Below are 18,512 nucleotides of genomic sequence, written 5' to 3'. Positions count from 1 at the left end.
TAACAAGGAAACACTTTTGATACATATACAAAAGGAAACAAAAGATTACATGACACTTTGCAAGAGGTAGCCCTTTTTGATGCACCCAGTTAAATTCGATGGTTGTCTTTCTTAATGTAACCTCCACCTTCTATCCCAACCAACCAAAGAACAAGCTAGTCAAGTTTCGTTCAGTATTCTAAAGTGATTGGCAATCGTAACTTCCTATCAAACACCTTGAAGATCGAGGCCATACATGTATTGGTAGATCGTGCGCGTGCAAATTTCTTATCACCATGTGAATTGTGCTAGAATCAGGGTGCCTAAATATCTAGACTAAGACTCCTAATAAAAATACATATTTGCACAAGAGTCAACATTTCAAGGTAAATGAGCTCCATTTTTATGATTTTTTTCAATTTTTTTTAATTTTTTGAATTTTGATTTTTTAATTTTTTTTGGAATTTTTCAATTTTTTCAAAAAGAAGAAGGAGTTCGTTTTCAATTATGGCAAATTATCATGGTATCTACTCTATACCCCCAAACCTAAACTAAACATTGTCCTCAATGTTTCAAAATATGGAAAGAATTATAAAACAATATATGAAGAGGAACATGCTGAGTAGAGTAAAAGGAGAGAGAATACCCGATTGTACGGCGAAAGCTTGATTAAAACTCCGTTATTCAAGGCAAAAATCCATCATATTAGGAGTCACAATGGATGAGCACAAAATATACACAAAGGGAAATTTAACTAACACATTATCTACAAGAAAATTTGGTTTTTAATGGGATTGGACTTTTTGGAAAAAATTTGGTTTTGTTGGGATACATTTGGTTTTGATGGGAAAACGAAAAAATTTTGGTTTTTAGGGAAAGATTTGGAAAACTTTTTGGTTATTTAGGGAAAGAGTGGACCAGTTTAGTCCACATAGACTGGATCCTCCAGGTCGGTTGTTTCAATGTCGGGTGGAAATGGCTCAAGGAATGGCTTTAATCTCTGCCCGTTGACTTTGAAAACGTTCTTGTTGGAGACATCCTCCAGCTCTACAGCTCCATGAGGAAAAACTGTGCGTACTAGGTACGGTCCCTTCCATCTGGAACGCAGTTTTCCTGGAAAAAGATGTAATCGGGAGTCATACAGCAAGACTTTCTGACCAGGAGTGAAGGATTTGCGTAGAATACGCTTGTCATGAAATATCTTCATCTTTTGCTTGTACAGCTTGGCACTGTCATAAGCCTCATTTCTCAACTCTTCCAACTCGTTGAGTTGAAGTTTCCTTTGAATTCCAGCTTCGTCCAGAGAAAAGTTCAGCTCTTTGATTGCCCAGTAGGCACGATGTTCCAATTCCACAGGTAGATGGCACGGCTTTCCATACACTAGACGATAGGGGGACATGCCAATTGGTGTCTTATAAGCTGTTCTATAGGCCCACAAAGCATCATTCAATCTCAATGACCAATCTTTCCTGGACGGGTTGACCGTCTTCTCTAGAATGTGCTTAATTTCCTTATTAGACACTTCCACTTGTCCACTAGTCTGAGGGTGGTACGGAGTAGCAACCTTGTGAGTTATGCCATACTTGCGTACTAAAGACTCAAAGTACTTGTTACGAAAATGTGAACCGCCGTCACTGATGATAGCTCTAGGGGTACCAAAACGTGCAAATATGTTTTCCTTTAGAAATGAAAGTACCACCTTGTGGTCATTTGTTCTGGTTGCTATGGCTTCTACCCACTTAGAAACGTAATCAACTGCGACTAGGATGTACAACTTGCTGTCAGACATGGGAAATGGACCCATGAAGTCTATCCCCCAAACATCAAAAATCTCCACAATCAAAATGGGGTTCAATGGCATCATGTTTCTCCTCGAAATGCTTCCTAGCTTTTGACAGCGTTCACAAGCAACACAATAATCATGGCAATCCTTGAACAATGATGGCCAATAGAATCCACACTGCAAGATCTTTGCAGCGGTTTTCTTGGCACTGAAATGGCCTCCACATGCTTGGTCATGACAGAAAGATATCACATATTTCTGTTCAGTGTTGGGGACACATCTCCTAATGATTTGGTCTGGGCAGTACTTAAACAAATATGGGTCATCCCAAAGGAAATGTTTGACTTCAGCCAGGAATTTAGAGCGGTCTTGTCTCGACCAACGTGAGGGCATCCTACCTGTAGCGAGGTAGTTAACAATATCAGCAAACCAAGGAAGGTCTGAGATAGACATCAGTTGTTCATCTGGGAATGATTCTCTAATCAGCTCACATTCATCAATAGACTCTAAAGTTAATCTAGACAAATGATCAGCAACCACATTCTCACAACCTTTCTTATCACGGATTTCGAGATCGAATTCCTGTAATAAGAGTATCCATCGAATAAGGCGAGCTTTAGCATCCTTCTTGGAAAGAAGATACTTCAAAGCCGCATGGTCTGTGTATATGATGATCTTAGACCCTATCAGATAAGATCTAAACTTGTCTAATGCGAAAACGACGGCAATCAATTCCTTCTCGGTAGTTGAATAATTGAGTTGGGCATCATTAAGGGTTTTGCTAGCATAGTATATCACATATGGTAGTCTATCAACTCGTTGTCCTAAAACAGCACCAACAGCATAATCAGAGGCATCACACATAAGTTCGAACGGAAGCTTCCAATCGGGTGGTCGGACTATAGGAGCGGTGGTGAGAAGGGTTTTTAATTCCTCCCATGCCTTCACACAAGCAGCATCGAAATTGAAGGCAACATCTTTGGAGAGAAGACTGCACAGAGGTCTGGAGATTTTGCTGAAATCTTTGATGAATCGCCGGTAAAAACCAGCATGACCTAGAAATGATCTGATCTCCTTCACAGAGCGAGGTTGTGGTAGATGTTGAATGAGGTCAACTTTAGCTTTATCCACTTCAATTCCTTTTTCTGAGATGATGTGTCCTAGAACTATTCCTGAATTCACCATAAAATGGCATTTTTCCCAATTTAGAACAAGGTTTTTTTCTTTACATCTGGATATCACGAGGGCAAGATGCTTCAAACATTCGTCAAACGAGGAACCAAAAACAGAGAAATCATCCATAAAGATCTCGAGAAAACTATCTATCATGTCAGAAAAAATGCTCATCATGCAACGCTGAAAAGTAGCAGGTGCATTACACAACCCGAAGGGCATACGTCTATAAGCAAACGTCCCAAATGGACACGTGAATGTAGTTTTTTCCTGATCTTCTGGAGCAATGTGAATTTGGTTATAACCGGAAAAGCCATCTAGAAAACAGTAGTGACTGTGTCCAGACACACGTTCTAGCATTTGGTCAATGAAAGGGAGCGGGAAGTGATCCTTCCTTGTTACTGTGTTCAACTTCCTTTAGTCGATGCATACTCGCCATCCTGTGGTTGTACGAGTAGGGACTAATTCATTCTTGTCGTTCTGAACTACAGTAATGCCTGACTTCTTAGGCACAACTTGAATGGGACTAACCCATTTGCTATCGGGAATTGGGTATATGATACCCGCATCAAGTAGTTTCAGGATCTCTCCTTTGACTACATCTCTCATGTTAGGATTAAGTCTCCTTTGCATTTCCCTCGATGGTTTGGCATTCTCTTCAAGGTTAATGTGGTGCATGCAAATGGTGGGACTAATTCCTTTGAGATCTGAGATGGTCCATCCTAAGGCCTCTTTGTGTTCCTTAAGTACTTCTAAAAGCTTACTTTCCTGTTCCGTGTCTAAACATGATGAAATAATGACAGGTAAAGTATCAGAAGAACCTAGGAATGCGTACTTCAACGTACTAGGCAATGTTTTCAATTCAAGCTTGGGTGGCTCAACAATGGATGGAATAAGCTTGGAATCAGAGAGTAGGGGTGGTTCCATTTCATATTTCCTTTCAGTGACGTCCATTTGAGGTACAGATTCGAGCAGAGATAGGACGTCACTACAGTATGCATCATCATAGGAATCAGGGTTAAAGTTCTCCATACATGCTTGAAAGGGGTCGACGGATAGAATGTTAGTCAACGAATCTTGCATTCATCCTTCAATCATATTAACTTCATGCACATCATCATCATCAAGATTCACAGGTTGTTGACTAATATCGAACACATTCAATTCTACCGTCATGTTACCAAAAGACAGTTTTAACACTCCATTCCGACAGTTGATGATCGCGTTGGACGTAGCCAAGAAAGGACGTCCTAAGATGACAGGAATGTGACAGTCTGGGTTTTGTACAGGTTGAGTGTCTAAGACAATGAAGTCTACGGAAAAATAGAATTTGTCAACCTTGATCAAAACATCTTCGACCACTCCACGAGGAATCTTGACAGATCGGTCTGCCAGTTGTAGAGTGATAGATGTTGGTTTCAACTCCCCAAGACCTAACTGCTCATAAACAGAATATGGCAGTAGGTTAACACTTGCACCTAGGTCTAATAACGCTTTATTGACCGTGTGTTCTCCTATAGTGCAAGAAATTGTTGGACATCCTGGATCCCTAAACTTGGGTGGAGTTTTGTTCAGAATGATGGAACTTACCTGCTCAGCTAAGAAAGCACGTTTTTGCACATTGAGCTTGCGCTTTTGAGTGCACAAGTCTTTGAGGAATTTGGCATAAGCAGGGATTTGCTTGATTGCTTCAAGAAAAGGAATGTTGATGTTGACTCTCTTGAACAAATCTAACATCTCATTGTAATGGGTACTTTTCTGTTGATAGATCAATCTTTGAGGAAATGGGGCAACAGGAAGATGAGTTGGCAAAGGGACATTCACAGCAGTAGAATTGTCAGATTTTCCAACTTGCTCAGATTCTTTGGTTTTCTGGGGTTGTGGAGACAGTGTGGAATTTGTATCAGATTCATTAGGTTCGCCCACGTTGTTCTCGATGACTTTACCACTTCGGAGGGTGGTAATGGCATGGATTTGATCAGGTGAGGTTTCAGTGCAGGATGTTGTGCCTGTTTGAAAGATCCTCTTTGGATTTTGTTGGGGTTGGCTCGGAAGTTTACCCTTTTCTCTCTCACATATTTGATCCATCTTTTGATCTAGATTTTTCTGACTTTGCATCAAACTCTGGAACATTTCCTCTAGGGTGGATAATCTCTTGTCGGTATTGTGTTGAGGATATGATTGTTGTTGAGAGTTTGATTGTTGTTGAGGGTTTCTCGGGTGTTGATAACCTTGATTGTTCTGATATCCCTGATTGTTTTGATAGCTCTGATTGGGTTGAGATGGTCCTCCTTGAGTGGGTCCTTTTGACCATGAAAAGTTAGGGTGGTTTCTCCATCCTGGATTGTAGGTCTGTGAATAAGGGTTATGCTCTGGTTTTTGAAACATGGCATGTGCCTGTTCAAGCCTAGACTCCTGGACTGCAAGCAAATCTGGACAATTTTGGAATTGATGGTTGGGGTCGTTACAAGCGGCACAAACAGACGAAGCGACATGTTCTCGGAGAGTAGTGGTGGAAGGTTTTGAATTTTTATGTAGTTCTAACTCTTCTAATCTCCTAACTATTGATGCCATGTTTGCTCTACCCTCACAATCCGCTTCAATCCTAAAAGCCTTTGCTTCGGATGTAGTCTTTCTGGTTTCACGGATGGATTCCCACTGTTGCGTCTTTTCAGCTACTTCAATCAAGAAGTCCCAAGACGCGTCAGCAGTTTTATCTACGAATAGACCATTACACATCGACTCAACCGTTGTTCGGGTGGACACATCTAGACCTCCATACAAAATTTGCACAAGTCTCCATTTTTCAAAACCATGATGGGGACATTGGAGCAATAATTCATTGAATCTCTCCAGGTATCTAGCTAAGGTCTCACCTTCTAATTGCACAAAGCTATTCAGACTTTGACGAATTGTCGCAGTCTTGTGGTTCGGGAAAAACTTTTTGAAAAACTCCTTTATGAGGTCATCCCATGTCATGATGGATTGAGGCTGTAAAGCATAGAGCCAGGCCTTTGCCTTATCTTTCAGGGAGAAAGGAAAAAGCCTTAACTTCAGGGTTTCGTCGGTCATTTGAGTGAAACGCAGAGTTCCACAAATTTCCTCGAATTCTCTCACGTGGTGGTACGGGTTTTCATTCTCAACACCTCTAAAAATAGGAAGCATCTGTATTGTGCTTGATTTCAGCTCATAATGGCCATTAGCCTCGGGCAGCAAAATACAAGAAGGTTGACTGGCTCTAGTTGGGTACATATAATCCTTGAGGGTACGGGGTTCTCCCATTGTTTCTGGTTGATCTGGACTGTCTCCCTCAGAACTTAGAATTTCGATAGGTTCTTCTGGGTTAATTCTAACAAGTCTGTTTGTCTGGTCTCTGTAGGTCACAATCATGTCCTAGTAGGTACCTTAACTAACATGTTGGTCAGACAGAGCAATCGGAAACAGTTTGGCCCACAAGGGTTATGAAGATTTGGTTTTGAATGGGTTTTGGTTTAAAGAAGGGGTTTTGTTTTTGGTTTAAAAAAATTTGGGCTTTGGAAAAAAAATTTTGAACTAAACCTAGCATAAATTATCACAACTCATAAAAGAAAATAAAAACAATAATAATAATTAAAACAAACCCATAAAAGAAAAAAGAAAAAGAAAACAAAACAAAAAAATAATTACAGTCCCAAATAAAAAAGAAAAAGAAAATAAAAATAATTACAATCCCAAATAAATAATTAAATTAATTATTACAAGCCCGAATTTGAATTTAAATGAGGCCCAAGTGGGTTAACTCATGGGTTAGGCTTACTTGTTTTTTGGAGGGAAGCCCAAAAATAGGCTTTTAGTCCCCTTTTAGTTGCACAGCCCAGTTGGGCTTTATGATCGTCCTAAGCAGCTCACGTCCAAGCCCAGCAGCAACAGGTGGAGCAGAGCCCAGCAGAATCTGCAGCGAAGCCCAGGAGCAGAAGTTGCAAGCCCAGCGAGATTGAGGTTACTAAGCCCAGCTCAGTTGGTTCAAGCCCAGCTCAGTTGGTTCAGAGCCCAGCAGCAGAGGGTGCACAAGCCCAGTTGACAGCTTCAGTTGGCAGCCCAGCAGGCTTGGCAGCAGCAACAGCAGCAGCAGCAGCTTGGCAGAGGAAGCACCAACAGCAGCAGCAACAACAGGCAGCAGCAGCTCAGCAGAGAAGGCAACAGCAGCAGCAGGCTTTGCAGCAGCAGCTCAGGTAACAGCAGATGGCAGTACCACTCCCCGGCAGCGGCGCCAAAAACTTGGTGTGACAAGCAAAGACACACAAAAGCTTGCAAGTATACAAGGCCAAGTTATGATATAGAAGGTAAGCAGGGGGTCAGTCCACAGGAAGTGGGAGCATACAAGAGAAACCTAAGCTAACAATGGTGACAATGCACTATGGCAGTGAGCAAAGCAAGGTAAATAGCATGAACTAAGGGTGCAAGGTAAAGCAGCAAAGAAACAGCTAAGAAAACAGCAAGGTAAAGCAGCAAAGAACCAAGGCTTGGAAGCCAAGGGCAAGGTGAGGATTGTGCACTGACTTCAGTGCACAAAAGGCTTCAAAGTGCAAGAAAAAAAAGGCAAGAAAATAAACTGAATTGAAAGCACACAGAACTGAAAATGTAAGTGACTGAGAAGGAATTGGTGGGTAAGCCAAGGCTTAGGATCCACCTTGTGTCCTAATCAAATGACATGTTTCTAGGTTGAGTTTGATCCTATGCATACATCTAGAAATAGAAGAATACTAAATTGCTCAATAGTCTGCCCCTAGCATTGGCTGTCTTTTGACAGCACAGCCAATCACAGGCACTATGTGCATTGGTATCTCCCATTTGCTCAAGCAAAACAGAGCATGGAAGTAACTATCCTAGCTTCTAGTCACTTGACAGTGCACAAGGCTTCAGCTGAGCCTTGGCCTGATGCTGTTTAGCTCATGCTAACCATGAGTATAACTAAAGCATTCATACAACAAACTGAATTCAAATGCAACAGATAAACAGGATACACACATACACACTATCAACTGTTGCTAAGACAGAAATTGAAAAAAATGAGAATTGATTCAATAAATTGTTCACTGGCTAGCCCAGAGATAGTCTATAACACAACCCAACAGATTAAAATTAGGGTTCTTCCCCCTTTATACCCACAGATTAAAATTAGGGTTCTTCCCCCTTTTCCCCAAAAATCAGAAATTAGGGTTACCTAATTTGTTGAAAATTGAGCCTTGAAATCGAGCACCCATGCTTTGAATCGTCCTTATGCTCCCTCCTGAATCTTCTGCTATCATTAATTTCCCTAAATCGAGATGTTTTATCAACCTCACCTAGGACAGTTGGTGAGAGAGGATAAAACAGCTAGGTTTAGGGGGATTGTTTGGGGGTTTGTTCTGTCGGGTGATGGTGGAGGTTATGGTGATGGTTGAATGATTTGGGGAAAGGATGGTGGAGTGATTTGGGGGAGAAGATGGTGGAGTGATTTGGGGGAAGGGTCACTGTTGCAGGAGAGGGGAAGAAGATGGATTCGATGGATTTGGGAGAAGGGTGTGTTTGGCTAATGGGTGTAGGGTTCGGGTACTAGGGTGTTGAGCAGGTGTAGAGGATTTTGATGTTTCGCGAAGCTGGACCGATGGATGGGAAGATGGTAGGTGGATCTGACGGCGATGCAGAGGCAGGCGATGAGCGACCGTCGGATGAAGAGATACGACGAAACGAACGGTACTTGATGGAGTTAGGTACTGTAGTGTAAGGCGGAGATATCAAACTTCGATGCATAGCAAGGGAGCGACCGTCGGATGCTCCTGAGAACTGATCTGACGGCTGAAGACGCAAGCGGGTATGGATTTGGGTTTTAGGCTTTTGGGTATAGAATATGGGTTTGGGAAATGAGTTTGGGATTGGAAAACCTTGAGCCCACTTCTTCTTTAAGAACAACTTTCTTCTTCTTGAGCCCATTTCCAGCTTTTTGGACGTGCGCTCCATTCTTTGCGGCTTCCTTGCGTAATTTCTCCCGGCTTTTCACCACTTTTCTGCTCTTTTTGCTCCGCAACTCATCCAATCTTTATTTATTACCTAAAAATGCAAAATTAAGTAAGAAAAATATTTATTCTTGAAAACAATGAAAATACAGAATATGGGATAAAATGTAGAATTAATGCATAAAAGATGAGTTAAATGCCAACAAAAAGGGATAAATATATACAATATTTGGCACTCATCAAACATCCCTTATTCTCAGATAAGAGGTGAACAGGTTTTTGTTTTAACAAACATGCTTAGTGGTTTCAGAGTCCACTCCAGTCTCTCACATAGGTTATCATGCCACAAAGGTCGTTCTAGTTTGTTTTAACTAAATTAGCATTATCTTTCTGCTTATTAAGGTTTTATGTTGTCTACACATTTTTTACAAACATAACAATCTCCCTTAATTAAAGTAATGCTAGATTTAGATATGCGAAACGTACCTTTCTTACGAGAGCTATGCGTAGTGTTCCATTAAACATTCTCACCTTTGCCATCTTTGGAAGATTTATTTTCAGCCACATGCGCCTATTAGCCATGTCCCTTGTAGATGACACCTTTATTCACAAACCACAATTCCGAATCAGAAACTAAAATATGAATTTTGAAGATAACATCTAAATTTACAAACTTCGTTTGAACCACCATTTCAAAAAACTCATGGTTGCCCCATAACTAATAATTTATTTAACAACAAATTTCTGCTCGTCAGAATTTTCCAGGAACATTTCTCTGTTTTGTAAAATATCGGAAAAATACTTTTACGACTCCAAAAATTCTGAAATTTTACGTGGGTAACTATCATGATGTCTATTACATTATTTCTAGAAGGTTTTATGAAAATTCTCTCTAGGTTAGGAGATAAACTCGAAACTTTACGGCTGACCCAAAAAATTATTATTATTATTTTATTTTTTTTGCTTTTTCACTCCACAAATTACATCCATGATTGTTGAGCGCAATAGTTAAATGCAAGGAACAATCAAATAAACAAATAGTATTATTACTTATCTTCTTTATGAGTTCCCCAGAAAATTTTGCTGATCCATCAACATTGTTCTTACCCATTGTTACAGATACAAAAAAATAACTATCGTGTTAAGATTGTTGCGTCTGTAACAATAAAACACTCAAGAAAGATGTTAGAATAAAAGGATTAATTTCTGGAAAGTAAATAGACACTCAATTGGACTGCAAACAGAGGACAGAGTCACGTGTTCAACACGCTGTCCTTAACACGATAGTTGACCGGTACGCCTCAAAAATGAGTGATGCATATACCCTGTGGTCAAGTCGTATCCAGGATAAAACTGCCTGTTGCAAGCACTGTTAGCACTACAGTACTTGCCCACTCTTACGACCTCAAAATAAGTTTTGCCAAAAAAGATAAGTCTTGACCCACACCCACACCCGCGTGCTTCGGTGAGAAGCACCGCGCGTGTGTGAAAATGTGTGATTGCACCAACTAGCCCATTGCCTAAGTCCTCTCCCTCGCACAAAAATGCTAATGACCCAAGGGCCACTCTAATATCAAAATTTTCAATACTTATGGAGAGGTATCATCTTTAGTTTTCCCTATGTGGGACTAAAGGTTCATTCACAAATAGTGAAAATGAGATAGTGTCCTTAGTGACCAATAGATCCTAAGTTCCAATCCCACCAAGACCAAAAACCAAACTATTTTATAAACTCATTTTTTCTAACAATTTATACAACCAATTTTACAGCCGATTATCCCATCAATTCTCGAATGTTTAAGGGCTATACTCCAAATTCCATAAATGTATATGCTACTATTCCATAAATGTCTGTGGTCTCCTAACTGCAACGTGGCCGCAGAACGACCACCATTACCAAATCCTAGACCCATTGCCAACATCCCCTGATTTGGGATGACTTCTATATGATATTATGCCCAGTTTAACCGCCAAAAGGAGTACGATTTTGGTTCATATAATTTTTTCTTTTTTTATAGAAAAACTTAAGCCTCAACAGGGAGCTAAGGCAAGTACAAACCATTGTTATTGGCATGGAGAGTATCACTCATCCTGCCATCATTATTTTTACAGAAATTAGCTAAATGAAAAGTATCCATGTTTTGAGAATGATGGATAATATTGAGATTTAAAAGAACAAAAGAAACTGGATGGATTCTATTGAATGATCCGTCTTCATGGTTGTGAATTCTTTCATGGTAACTGAGTTGAAATCTTCCTTTTACAGCTTCATGGTAGAGAAACTTGAAACAGGTTAAGACCTCCATTGATTCAGCAGATATTAGCACATTTGTTTGCTACCATTTTTTAGCCCACTGGAAGGCTAGGTCTACTCCTCCTGCTGCTCCCCAAGGTCCTGTGTATCATGGATATCCTCTGGTTTTAATGATTGTTCCTGCAAAATCAGTCATAATTAGTGCAATATAGTGAAGATGGCTCTCGGAATCTTGGAGTGTACATATCTTAAGTATGTTCCCGAAGTCTGAGGAAATGGTTCTGTTATATGGGGAAATATCCTGACTCATAGTTGGGTCAGTTTCCTCAGGGAGAGGAGTAAAGTCATTTATAATATGTTTTTGCATGTCATGCATTCGATGGTGGTTGCACATATGTTTCTTTATGCGCATAGTGGTAACTTTTGCTGGTTGCACATATGTTGCTTTCTGCGCATAGTGGTAACTTTTGCATTTGGTTGTATGTGTCTGAAGATTAGATCACATCTAGCCTTGCAGATATACCAGCAGCTGGTAGCTAAGATACTCTTTTCATTACTTGACATTCCTGATAGGAACCAAGAATTTAACCAATCTATGAAAATTGGTGTGATTATCACCCATAATCTCCTTCCAAACTTGGGTGGCAGCATGACAGATTAGGAACATGTGGGTCATGGTCTCTTCTTCCCCACTGTTGCAAACAGTGTATCTAGAGTTTATATAGTGAAGGATACTGGTTGTTTTTGCATTAGTAGGGAGAATTCCATGTGCACACTTCCAGATGAAAATTCTGATGACAGGAGCCACCTCCACATTCCAAATTTCTTCCCAATTTCCTGTATGGGTGTCACTTCTATAAAGATGTTCAATTTTTTTCTTGTAGAGGCCTCTCACAGAGAAATCTCCTTTTTCAGTTAAGTTCCAGATAATTCTATCTTCTTCATTTGGGTGGCCTTGCAGATTCAGAATCCAGATAATTCTATCTTCTTCATTTGGGTGGCCTTGCAGATTCAGAATCTTTGCAGCTTCATTGGTGTTGAAGAGAGAGATGACTTGTGCTTCATTCCAGGTTCCATCTGGAAGGAGAAGAGATTCCACCTTTTCTATATAATTGGAGATGCATAGTTGGGTTGAAATGAACTGCGCAATAAAAATTATACTGTGTATACCTGTGGACAAAATTACATAGATAGGTAACAGGAAATGCTAAAGATCTCATGAGATTAATTTTCTTCCATTTACACTGTTAACTCATCTTTTATGTCTATAATCCAACTAACAAATCCGGTTAATCTCTCTCTGGGGCATACCCAGTTTCTGTCCCAGCACTCAAATTACCAGCATATGACCATCTCTTTTCAGTATTGGTTGAGACCAATTTGTCAAGCTTCCCATCCTGACCAACTAGAGGACAATTCTTTGTTAGGGTTTCATTTGCCTTCGGTGGGCTTCCGCTGACAGGTGTGGAAGAACAAAAGGTTGGTGTTGCAAAAGGAGATGCAAATGGAGAATGTTGTACTGAGAAAGGACTTGGTGAGATTCTCTTTTGCAGGGGAAAACTACCTAAACCTCCTCTGCCAAAAAGAGAGACTGACTCTGCTGCCACACATTTCTTCATTGCATCATCCACGTAGAGCACGTCATCAATTCTTGCCATTATGTTGAAGGCCAAGCTTTCCATCACCCTTGAGTAGCTCTCGAGTATAGATTGTCCAACATCCTGTAACAAAGAAAGAGCTAACTTTACATTAATATTTGTCAAAGCTTGTAAGCGTTCATAGAATAGAAGAAAAAGAAAGGGCCAAATGTAATCATAATACAGCATGGGGTAAGTGGAATAAACTGTGTTGGTTCCATACTTCGATTAAAGTATTATTTTGAAGTGTTACACCAAACAGCTTACAATTTAAGCACCCTATGTATGAAGTATCTACAGGAATGACCCAATGGAACCGCCTGGTCTATCTCAAAATCGCAAAATTTCTAAGTGGCTGAATCAACACGCATTAGCTAGTACAGTGAATGCACATGTATACCACAGGTGCATGTGGATCTCACAAGACAACATTGGTTTTCCCCAGAATATGACATTTTCTTGCCAAAAGAATGTGGTTTATCAACACGCGGTTGTGATTGTAACTAGCAGCTGCGTTATGTGATTTATATGGCCAGTGAGATCACATTATAAATCTTCAATGAAAGTTACTGAAAGACTGGCATACTAATACTTCCGGCTACTTGAACATATACATAGAAAAGTCAAGACCAATATATACCTTGTTGTATTGAATCTTGTTCATGTCCAACACAGTCTGTGGCAGTCCAGGATACCGAAGTCGTAGGCTCTGCAAGAGGGTTTCTGCCCTATGTGCTAGAAGTTGACTTCTTGAGCTGTCACCAACAAGCCCCTTGACCTTTCCACCCCACGAAGATCTCCCATTCTTTGCATTATTTGTAAGTTTTTTCCCGCTTCTCTGCCTCCAAACCAGCACGGCAGCTTCAATGCTATTTGCTATTTCCAGTGTTTGGTGTTCTGATGACAAGTCCAAGCAATTAAGAAGACATTCTGGTGAGAACTGCTCTGCTGTTACGTAGCGATATATAATATCACCCAAGCAAGATTTTCCACTCTGCAGTGTTTACAGAAAATAAGTTTAGTGAACCAGCTGAGCTCTTTAGAGATATGTCCAGCAGAAAATTACAGACCATTCCATATGGTTAACATTGTACCTTTAATGGTGTTTGAAAAGGTTTACTGTACTAAGAGATTGTCAAATAAAACAACAACCTAAAATTTCAAAAACAGAAAAGAAAAACTTGCAGAAAAAAATACCAATCTTTATGGAAACGTGCAGAGACTCTTATTGAACATCAGAGACTTGTGTAGAACGAAAACTTGTTAACACAAACAAGCAACAATGGGACTATCATGCTATAGACAGGAAGAGAGAAACACGATCCGCATTTGTATATTTATCACCCTTCCAGATGGTCCTAAATTTCAGTGAGCAATGATTTCCTAACTAAGCTTGTCGAATTCACAGTAAGATATAAAAGTTCTTTGTCAAATTGTTCAGTAAAAGCACAAAAAGAAACAGACCTTTGGCAGTGTCTCCAAGTATACACTTGGGATTTCCATTTCGCAAAGCACAGAGCTATTAATCGCTAAAGCAGCCTTAAGAATCTGATTTGTGCAGTCCCTACATTGCTGCAATGTCTTTCTTGCATCGTCTGATAATCCTTCATGTGGCACCTTAGGGCAAGGGAGCCACCACTTCTCTTCCTGTCTAATTGAATGCCTCCCATTAGACGAAGACAGTGGATACGCATCACCACCACCACCACCACCACCATCCCCCTCGGCAACAATCACCCCACGCTCAACATACCAAAACTCAGTGTCACGAAAACTCTCAAGCATACTAAGCAACATGGCGTCAAGCTTCTTTAGTGCCGGAAGATTTACATATAGATCAGACCTTGGTCTAGCCTTCATCACCTCAAATGTACCACCTCCAGGAAAATCTTGAACTGAAGGAATTAACTCCACAATCGAATCACTAACACTTAATAGCCATTCCATTTCTCTACACCACATTGACTTCTTCTGTGGTGCCAATGGTTCCAACCTCCATAGTTCCCCAAACACAGTAGCTGCAATTTCACAATCCCTCAAAATTATTAAATCCAATAAATTCCCAAATCAAAAATTGACAAAACAAGAAAACCTAATTAAAATTTAACTAACCAGATAGATTAGTAATGGCATTTGATATTGCAAGAGCTGTACAAACTCCTTTCCCTCCACCTGACATATCTTCTCCAAGTAGTAGCTTAGCAAATCTTTCCTTCATCATTTCCACTTCTGCATCAAATTCACACCATAACCAATTAGATCTTCCCCCAAATAAAATGTCAATAAAATAAAATGGGGAAAAAAATTGAAACAAAATACTAACCAGATAAATCAGCTAAACGTTTTTCAGGTTTCTCATCTTCCCAAACAACAATATCTTTACCAATTACAGGCAACATTAATGAAGAAGCAGAAGGGAAAATAGAATTTCCAAGACTACTCATAACACGAGAAGATGTAAGTGGAGATGAAGATAAAGAACTTGAAGCACCACCAGCACCTCCTCCACCTTCAGTTCCATCATACCGTCTACAGGAATAACTACCAGAACTTTCTGATTCACTTACATCAGCACTTAAACTATAACTACCACCATATCTTTCACTTTGTTGATCATAACCTTCTTCATCTGATGATATACTTCCCATTATTTATTAAACCTCCCCAAAAAAATGGAACAAAATGATGATTTCACGAGATCTGAACTGAACCCACCATTACTACTTCTTCAGAGATCCAAGAATGATAGCAGCAGAGTGAGAGAGTTGATTTGGTTTGGTCTTTCTAGAGAAAGAGGAAGTAAATGTGATAATGATAAATGGTAATGATGATGATAATGGAGTATGAAGTTGTTTGTTGATAAAAATAATGCTAAATAAGAAAGTTGGAGCAGCAGCAGCAACATCAAAGCATTACTCACTTCTGGGGGGTTGAAGTCTACTACTGAGAATACTGATGCCGCGAAAGTATAACATGAGTCGACAATTTTTGTGAATGTGAATCTACCGTGTTTTCGTGAAACAAACGATTCCTATAACATTAGACAGTCGGATCGGACACTACTGTCCTTTTCATTTCTTTATTGGTGTTAAATGTTAACTCTTTTTCCTCGCCCTTTCAATCCAATGAATCTCACCCACTCTTACGTGGCATTTTTTCTTGCTGATTCATCTCATCCACTCTTACGTGCCATTTCTGTTGCTGATTCATCAAGTCTAACCAGCTTTAAGAGGATTAAGGAGCGATAATTTAACATTTTTGTTTGATCGATTAAGTAGTTATCAGAGTGAACGGTGAACATATTTACTAAAAGATGAGATTAAGATCTCACGTAAAAGGTGAACATATTTTTGAAGAGTGTACATAAAATCATGCTCGTAATATTTTGAATCTGATTTGGTTACAACTAATTCAGCTGAGCGTGGTTTTTGTGTCGTGTATACATGGACTAACTATTTGCATTTGAAAATTACCTATGATTTGAAATGACTTATCATCCATGGTTGATTTAAATGGATGTACTCATATACACGCTTAAATGCACATGTCTTCTCAATCTCCTTTGTGAGCAGGAAGATAAGAACCCATCGTACAGAAGTATGGTTCTCCTTTCCAAATGCTTGTGTTGAAATATCCTGCCTCCATTCCCAAGAATTCCCATGTTGGACCATGTCAAAATATGGAGCAGAGACTCACTCTATAGACCGTGTCATACCCATGTTTGCTGATGATGCATCGGACGTGGCCAGTGAGTCATACGGGAATCCAAGCCCGGGACCCTCTCGAAACGGTGGGTAGTCGTGGATCGTGGTTGATCAATTGCGTGTGGACAAGACATAACCTGCCAATTTCTATAGATTTTTATTCTTTTCGATCATAGCGGAGAGAGAAACATGGAGAAAACGATGATCAAAATAGACCAATTTAACCTCACAGAGGGTAGCCTTTTTGGTCGTTGCCTTACCTGTATTTTAGTCGTTGACTGTATTACGTAAAACCGGTACACAGTACAAAGTCTTCGGTCTCTTTAATGTTGCATCCGGTCTTAGATTTTCAAAAAACAGAAAAAACAGTACTCGCCATTGGGCACGTTTCTAACGATGGAGATTTTCTTACGTGAAGAGATCACGCGAGAATCTGTGTGTAGTGTGTGCCACCTATTCTTAACGAATTACTATTTGTCTTTCTGCGTAACAAAATCTTTGCTACTGTCCAAACGTCCAGGCTAAAAAGTGAGATTTTTCTTACGTCGAGAGATTGCACAAAAAAATTTGACCAGTCTAGCATATAAACACAGATGCGAAGCATATTGATCAATGTCTTACCAGAAAAAAAAAATGTCACATCTACTTTCTTATATATCATCATTGCCCTTTTGATTTTTGTTTGGCTCATGTACTGTTGCACCACACTTCCTCAGCCACCTCCCAAGAATCTAACAACAATGATTAATATGTATGCTGTATAATTTGCTCTTTTCTCACTTCCATGTTAGCTTAGCTAGCTCGATAAATGGGCAAGCCAAGCAATTTGCATGGTCCAGTTGCTTTGTGTTGCTGCAACCATTTTTGGGGACTAGACTCTATATAGAGCCAACCTAGGCCTAGCTATATGTTTTTTTCCTTTGAGTTGACAAGTTAGTTTTTTTTCTTTTTTGGTGTAAGTTGTTGACAAGTTGGGTTGCAATCTTTCCTTGAAACCAGGCTCTCTTGAGTCTTGTCTTGTCTTATATTTTTCTTTACCAATAAAGTTAATCTTGACTATCTTTTTTTACTCGGAAGAAAAATGAAAACAGCGGATATATGTTTTTTCGATATAGGATCATCCTGTCTAGACTCTAGTCTAGTGTCTATTTTTACATCTCGGTAATAAAAAACAATCATTTTCCATAGTTGGAACTTGGGATGAGATGATGAAAAAAAAAAATTCAACTTCAAAGACTTGGGAGGACCTCGGAGAAATGGAAGCTTAAGCTACCAACTACCCCGACTTTTTGGCCACACCAAAAGGAACTTACCCGTAAATATAACTCCGGATAATATTTACTGGTATCAGTTGAATGCAAAAATTAATGCACTATACATACTTTGACAGATGTTACAAGTTGGGGGACGTTCGTCATCCTTGAGACGTACGTCGACACTAAAGGCTAAAGCTAGCAGGAACAAATCTAGGATTTAAGGTAAAATTAGGCAGGGAAAAAAAAAGTATGGGGACAGCAAATTAATGAACAATAAGTCTGGTGGATTTCATGGAATTTTACGTAAGTCCGGTGGATTTCGAGAAATGCCGGACGGTGTGCTGATAACAAAGCCTTCCGTTTAACTTAGCATCTATATTTGGCTGGGATGTAGCATGATTCCAATGAGTCTTATATATCAACCCTGATGAGTCGTACCTAGAGTCCAGCTAACACTATGTTTGTTTACTTCTGTCTCATCTGAGTCGTCTGGATTTGAGTCATCTGGATCTGAGTGAAATCACCTGACTCATCTGGATCTGATTCAATATGTTTATTTTGAGTCAGATCTGACTCAAAAAACGTGAATCAGTGATTTGGTCCCGTGAGTCAGGGGTATTTTGTTACCTGACTCAAATGGGTCCGAGTCAGGGGTTTTATCTGAGTCATAGGTCGAGTCAGATCTGACTCAAAATGCAAAATAAACGGTCTGACTGTTGACTCGGCCCGAATCAGCGGTTGACTCAGATCC

At 39.8% G+C, this 18,512-nt stretch overlaps 1 protein-coding gene across 1 annotated transcript; it reads right to left on the bottom strand.

Moving 5' to 3' along the window:
• Positions 1–12,351: 12,351 nt before the first annotated feature.
• Positions 12,352–15,787, bottom strand: LOC113289059 (rop guanine nucleotide exchange factor 1-like). Its single transcript, XM_026538231.1, has 5 exons — positions 15,125–15,787; positions 14,914–15,030; positions 14,266–14,819; positions 13,442–13,795; positions 12,352–12,885 (listed from the first exon to the last, which is right to left on the bottom strand). Exons 1-5 carry the CDS (start codon positions 15,447–15,449, stop codon positions 12,454–12,456), a joined length of 1,782 nt encoding a protein of 593 aa, XP_026394016.1. The 5' UTR covers positions 15,450–15,787; the 3' UTR covers positions 12,352–12,453.
• Positions 15,788–18,512: the final 2,725 nt, after the last annotated feature.

The sequence above is a fragment of the Papaver somniferum genome, chromosome 6 (genome assembly GCF_003573695.1).
Source record: "Papaver somniferum cultivar HN1 chromosome 6, ASM357369v1, whole genome shotgun sequence".
Classification (NCBI taxonomy): Eukaryota; Viridiplantae; Streptophyta; class Magnoliopsida; order Ranunculales; family Papaveraceae; genus Papaver; species Papaver somniferum.
This window is presented reverse-complemented; position numbering and strand designations above follow the sequence as displayed.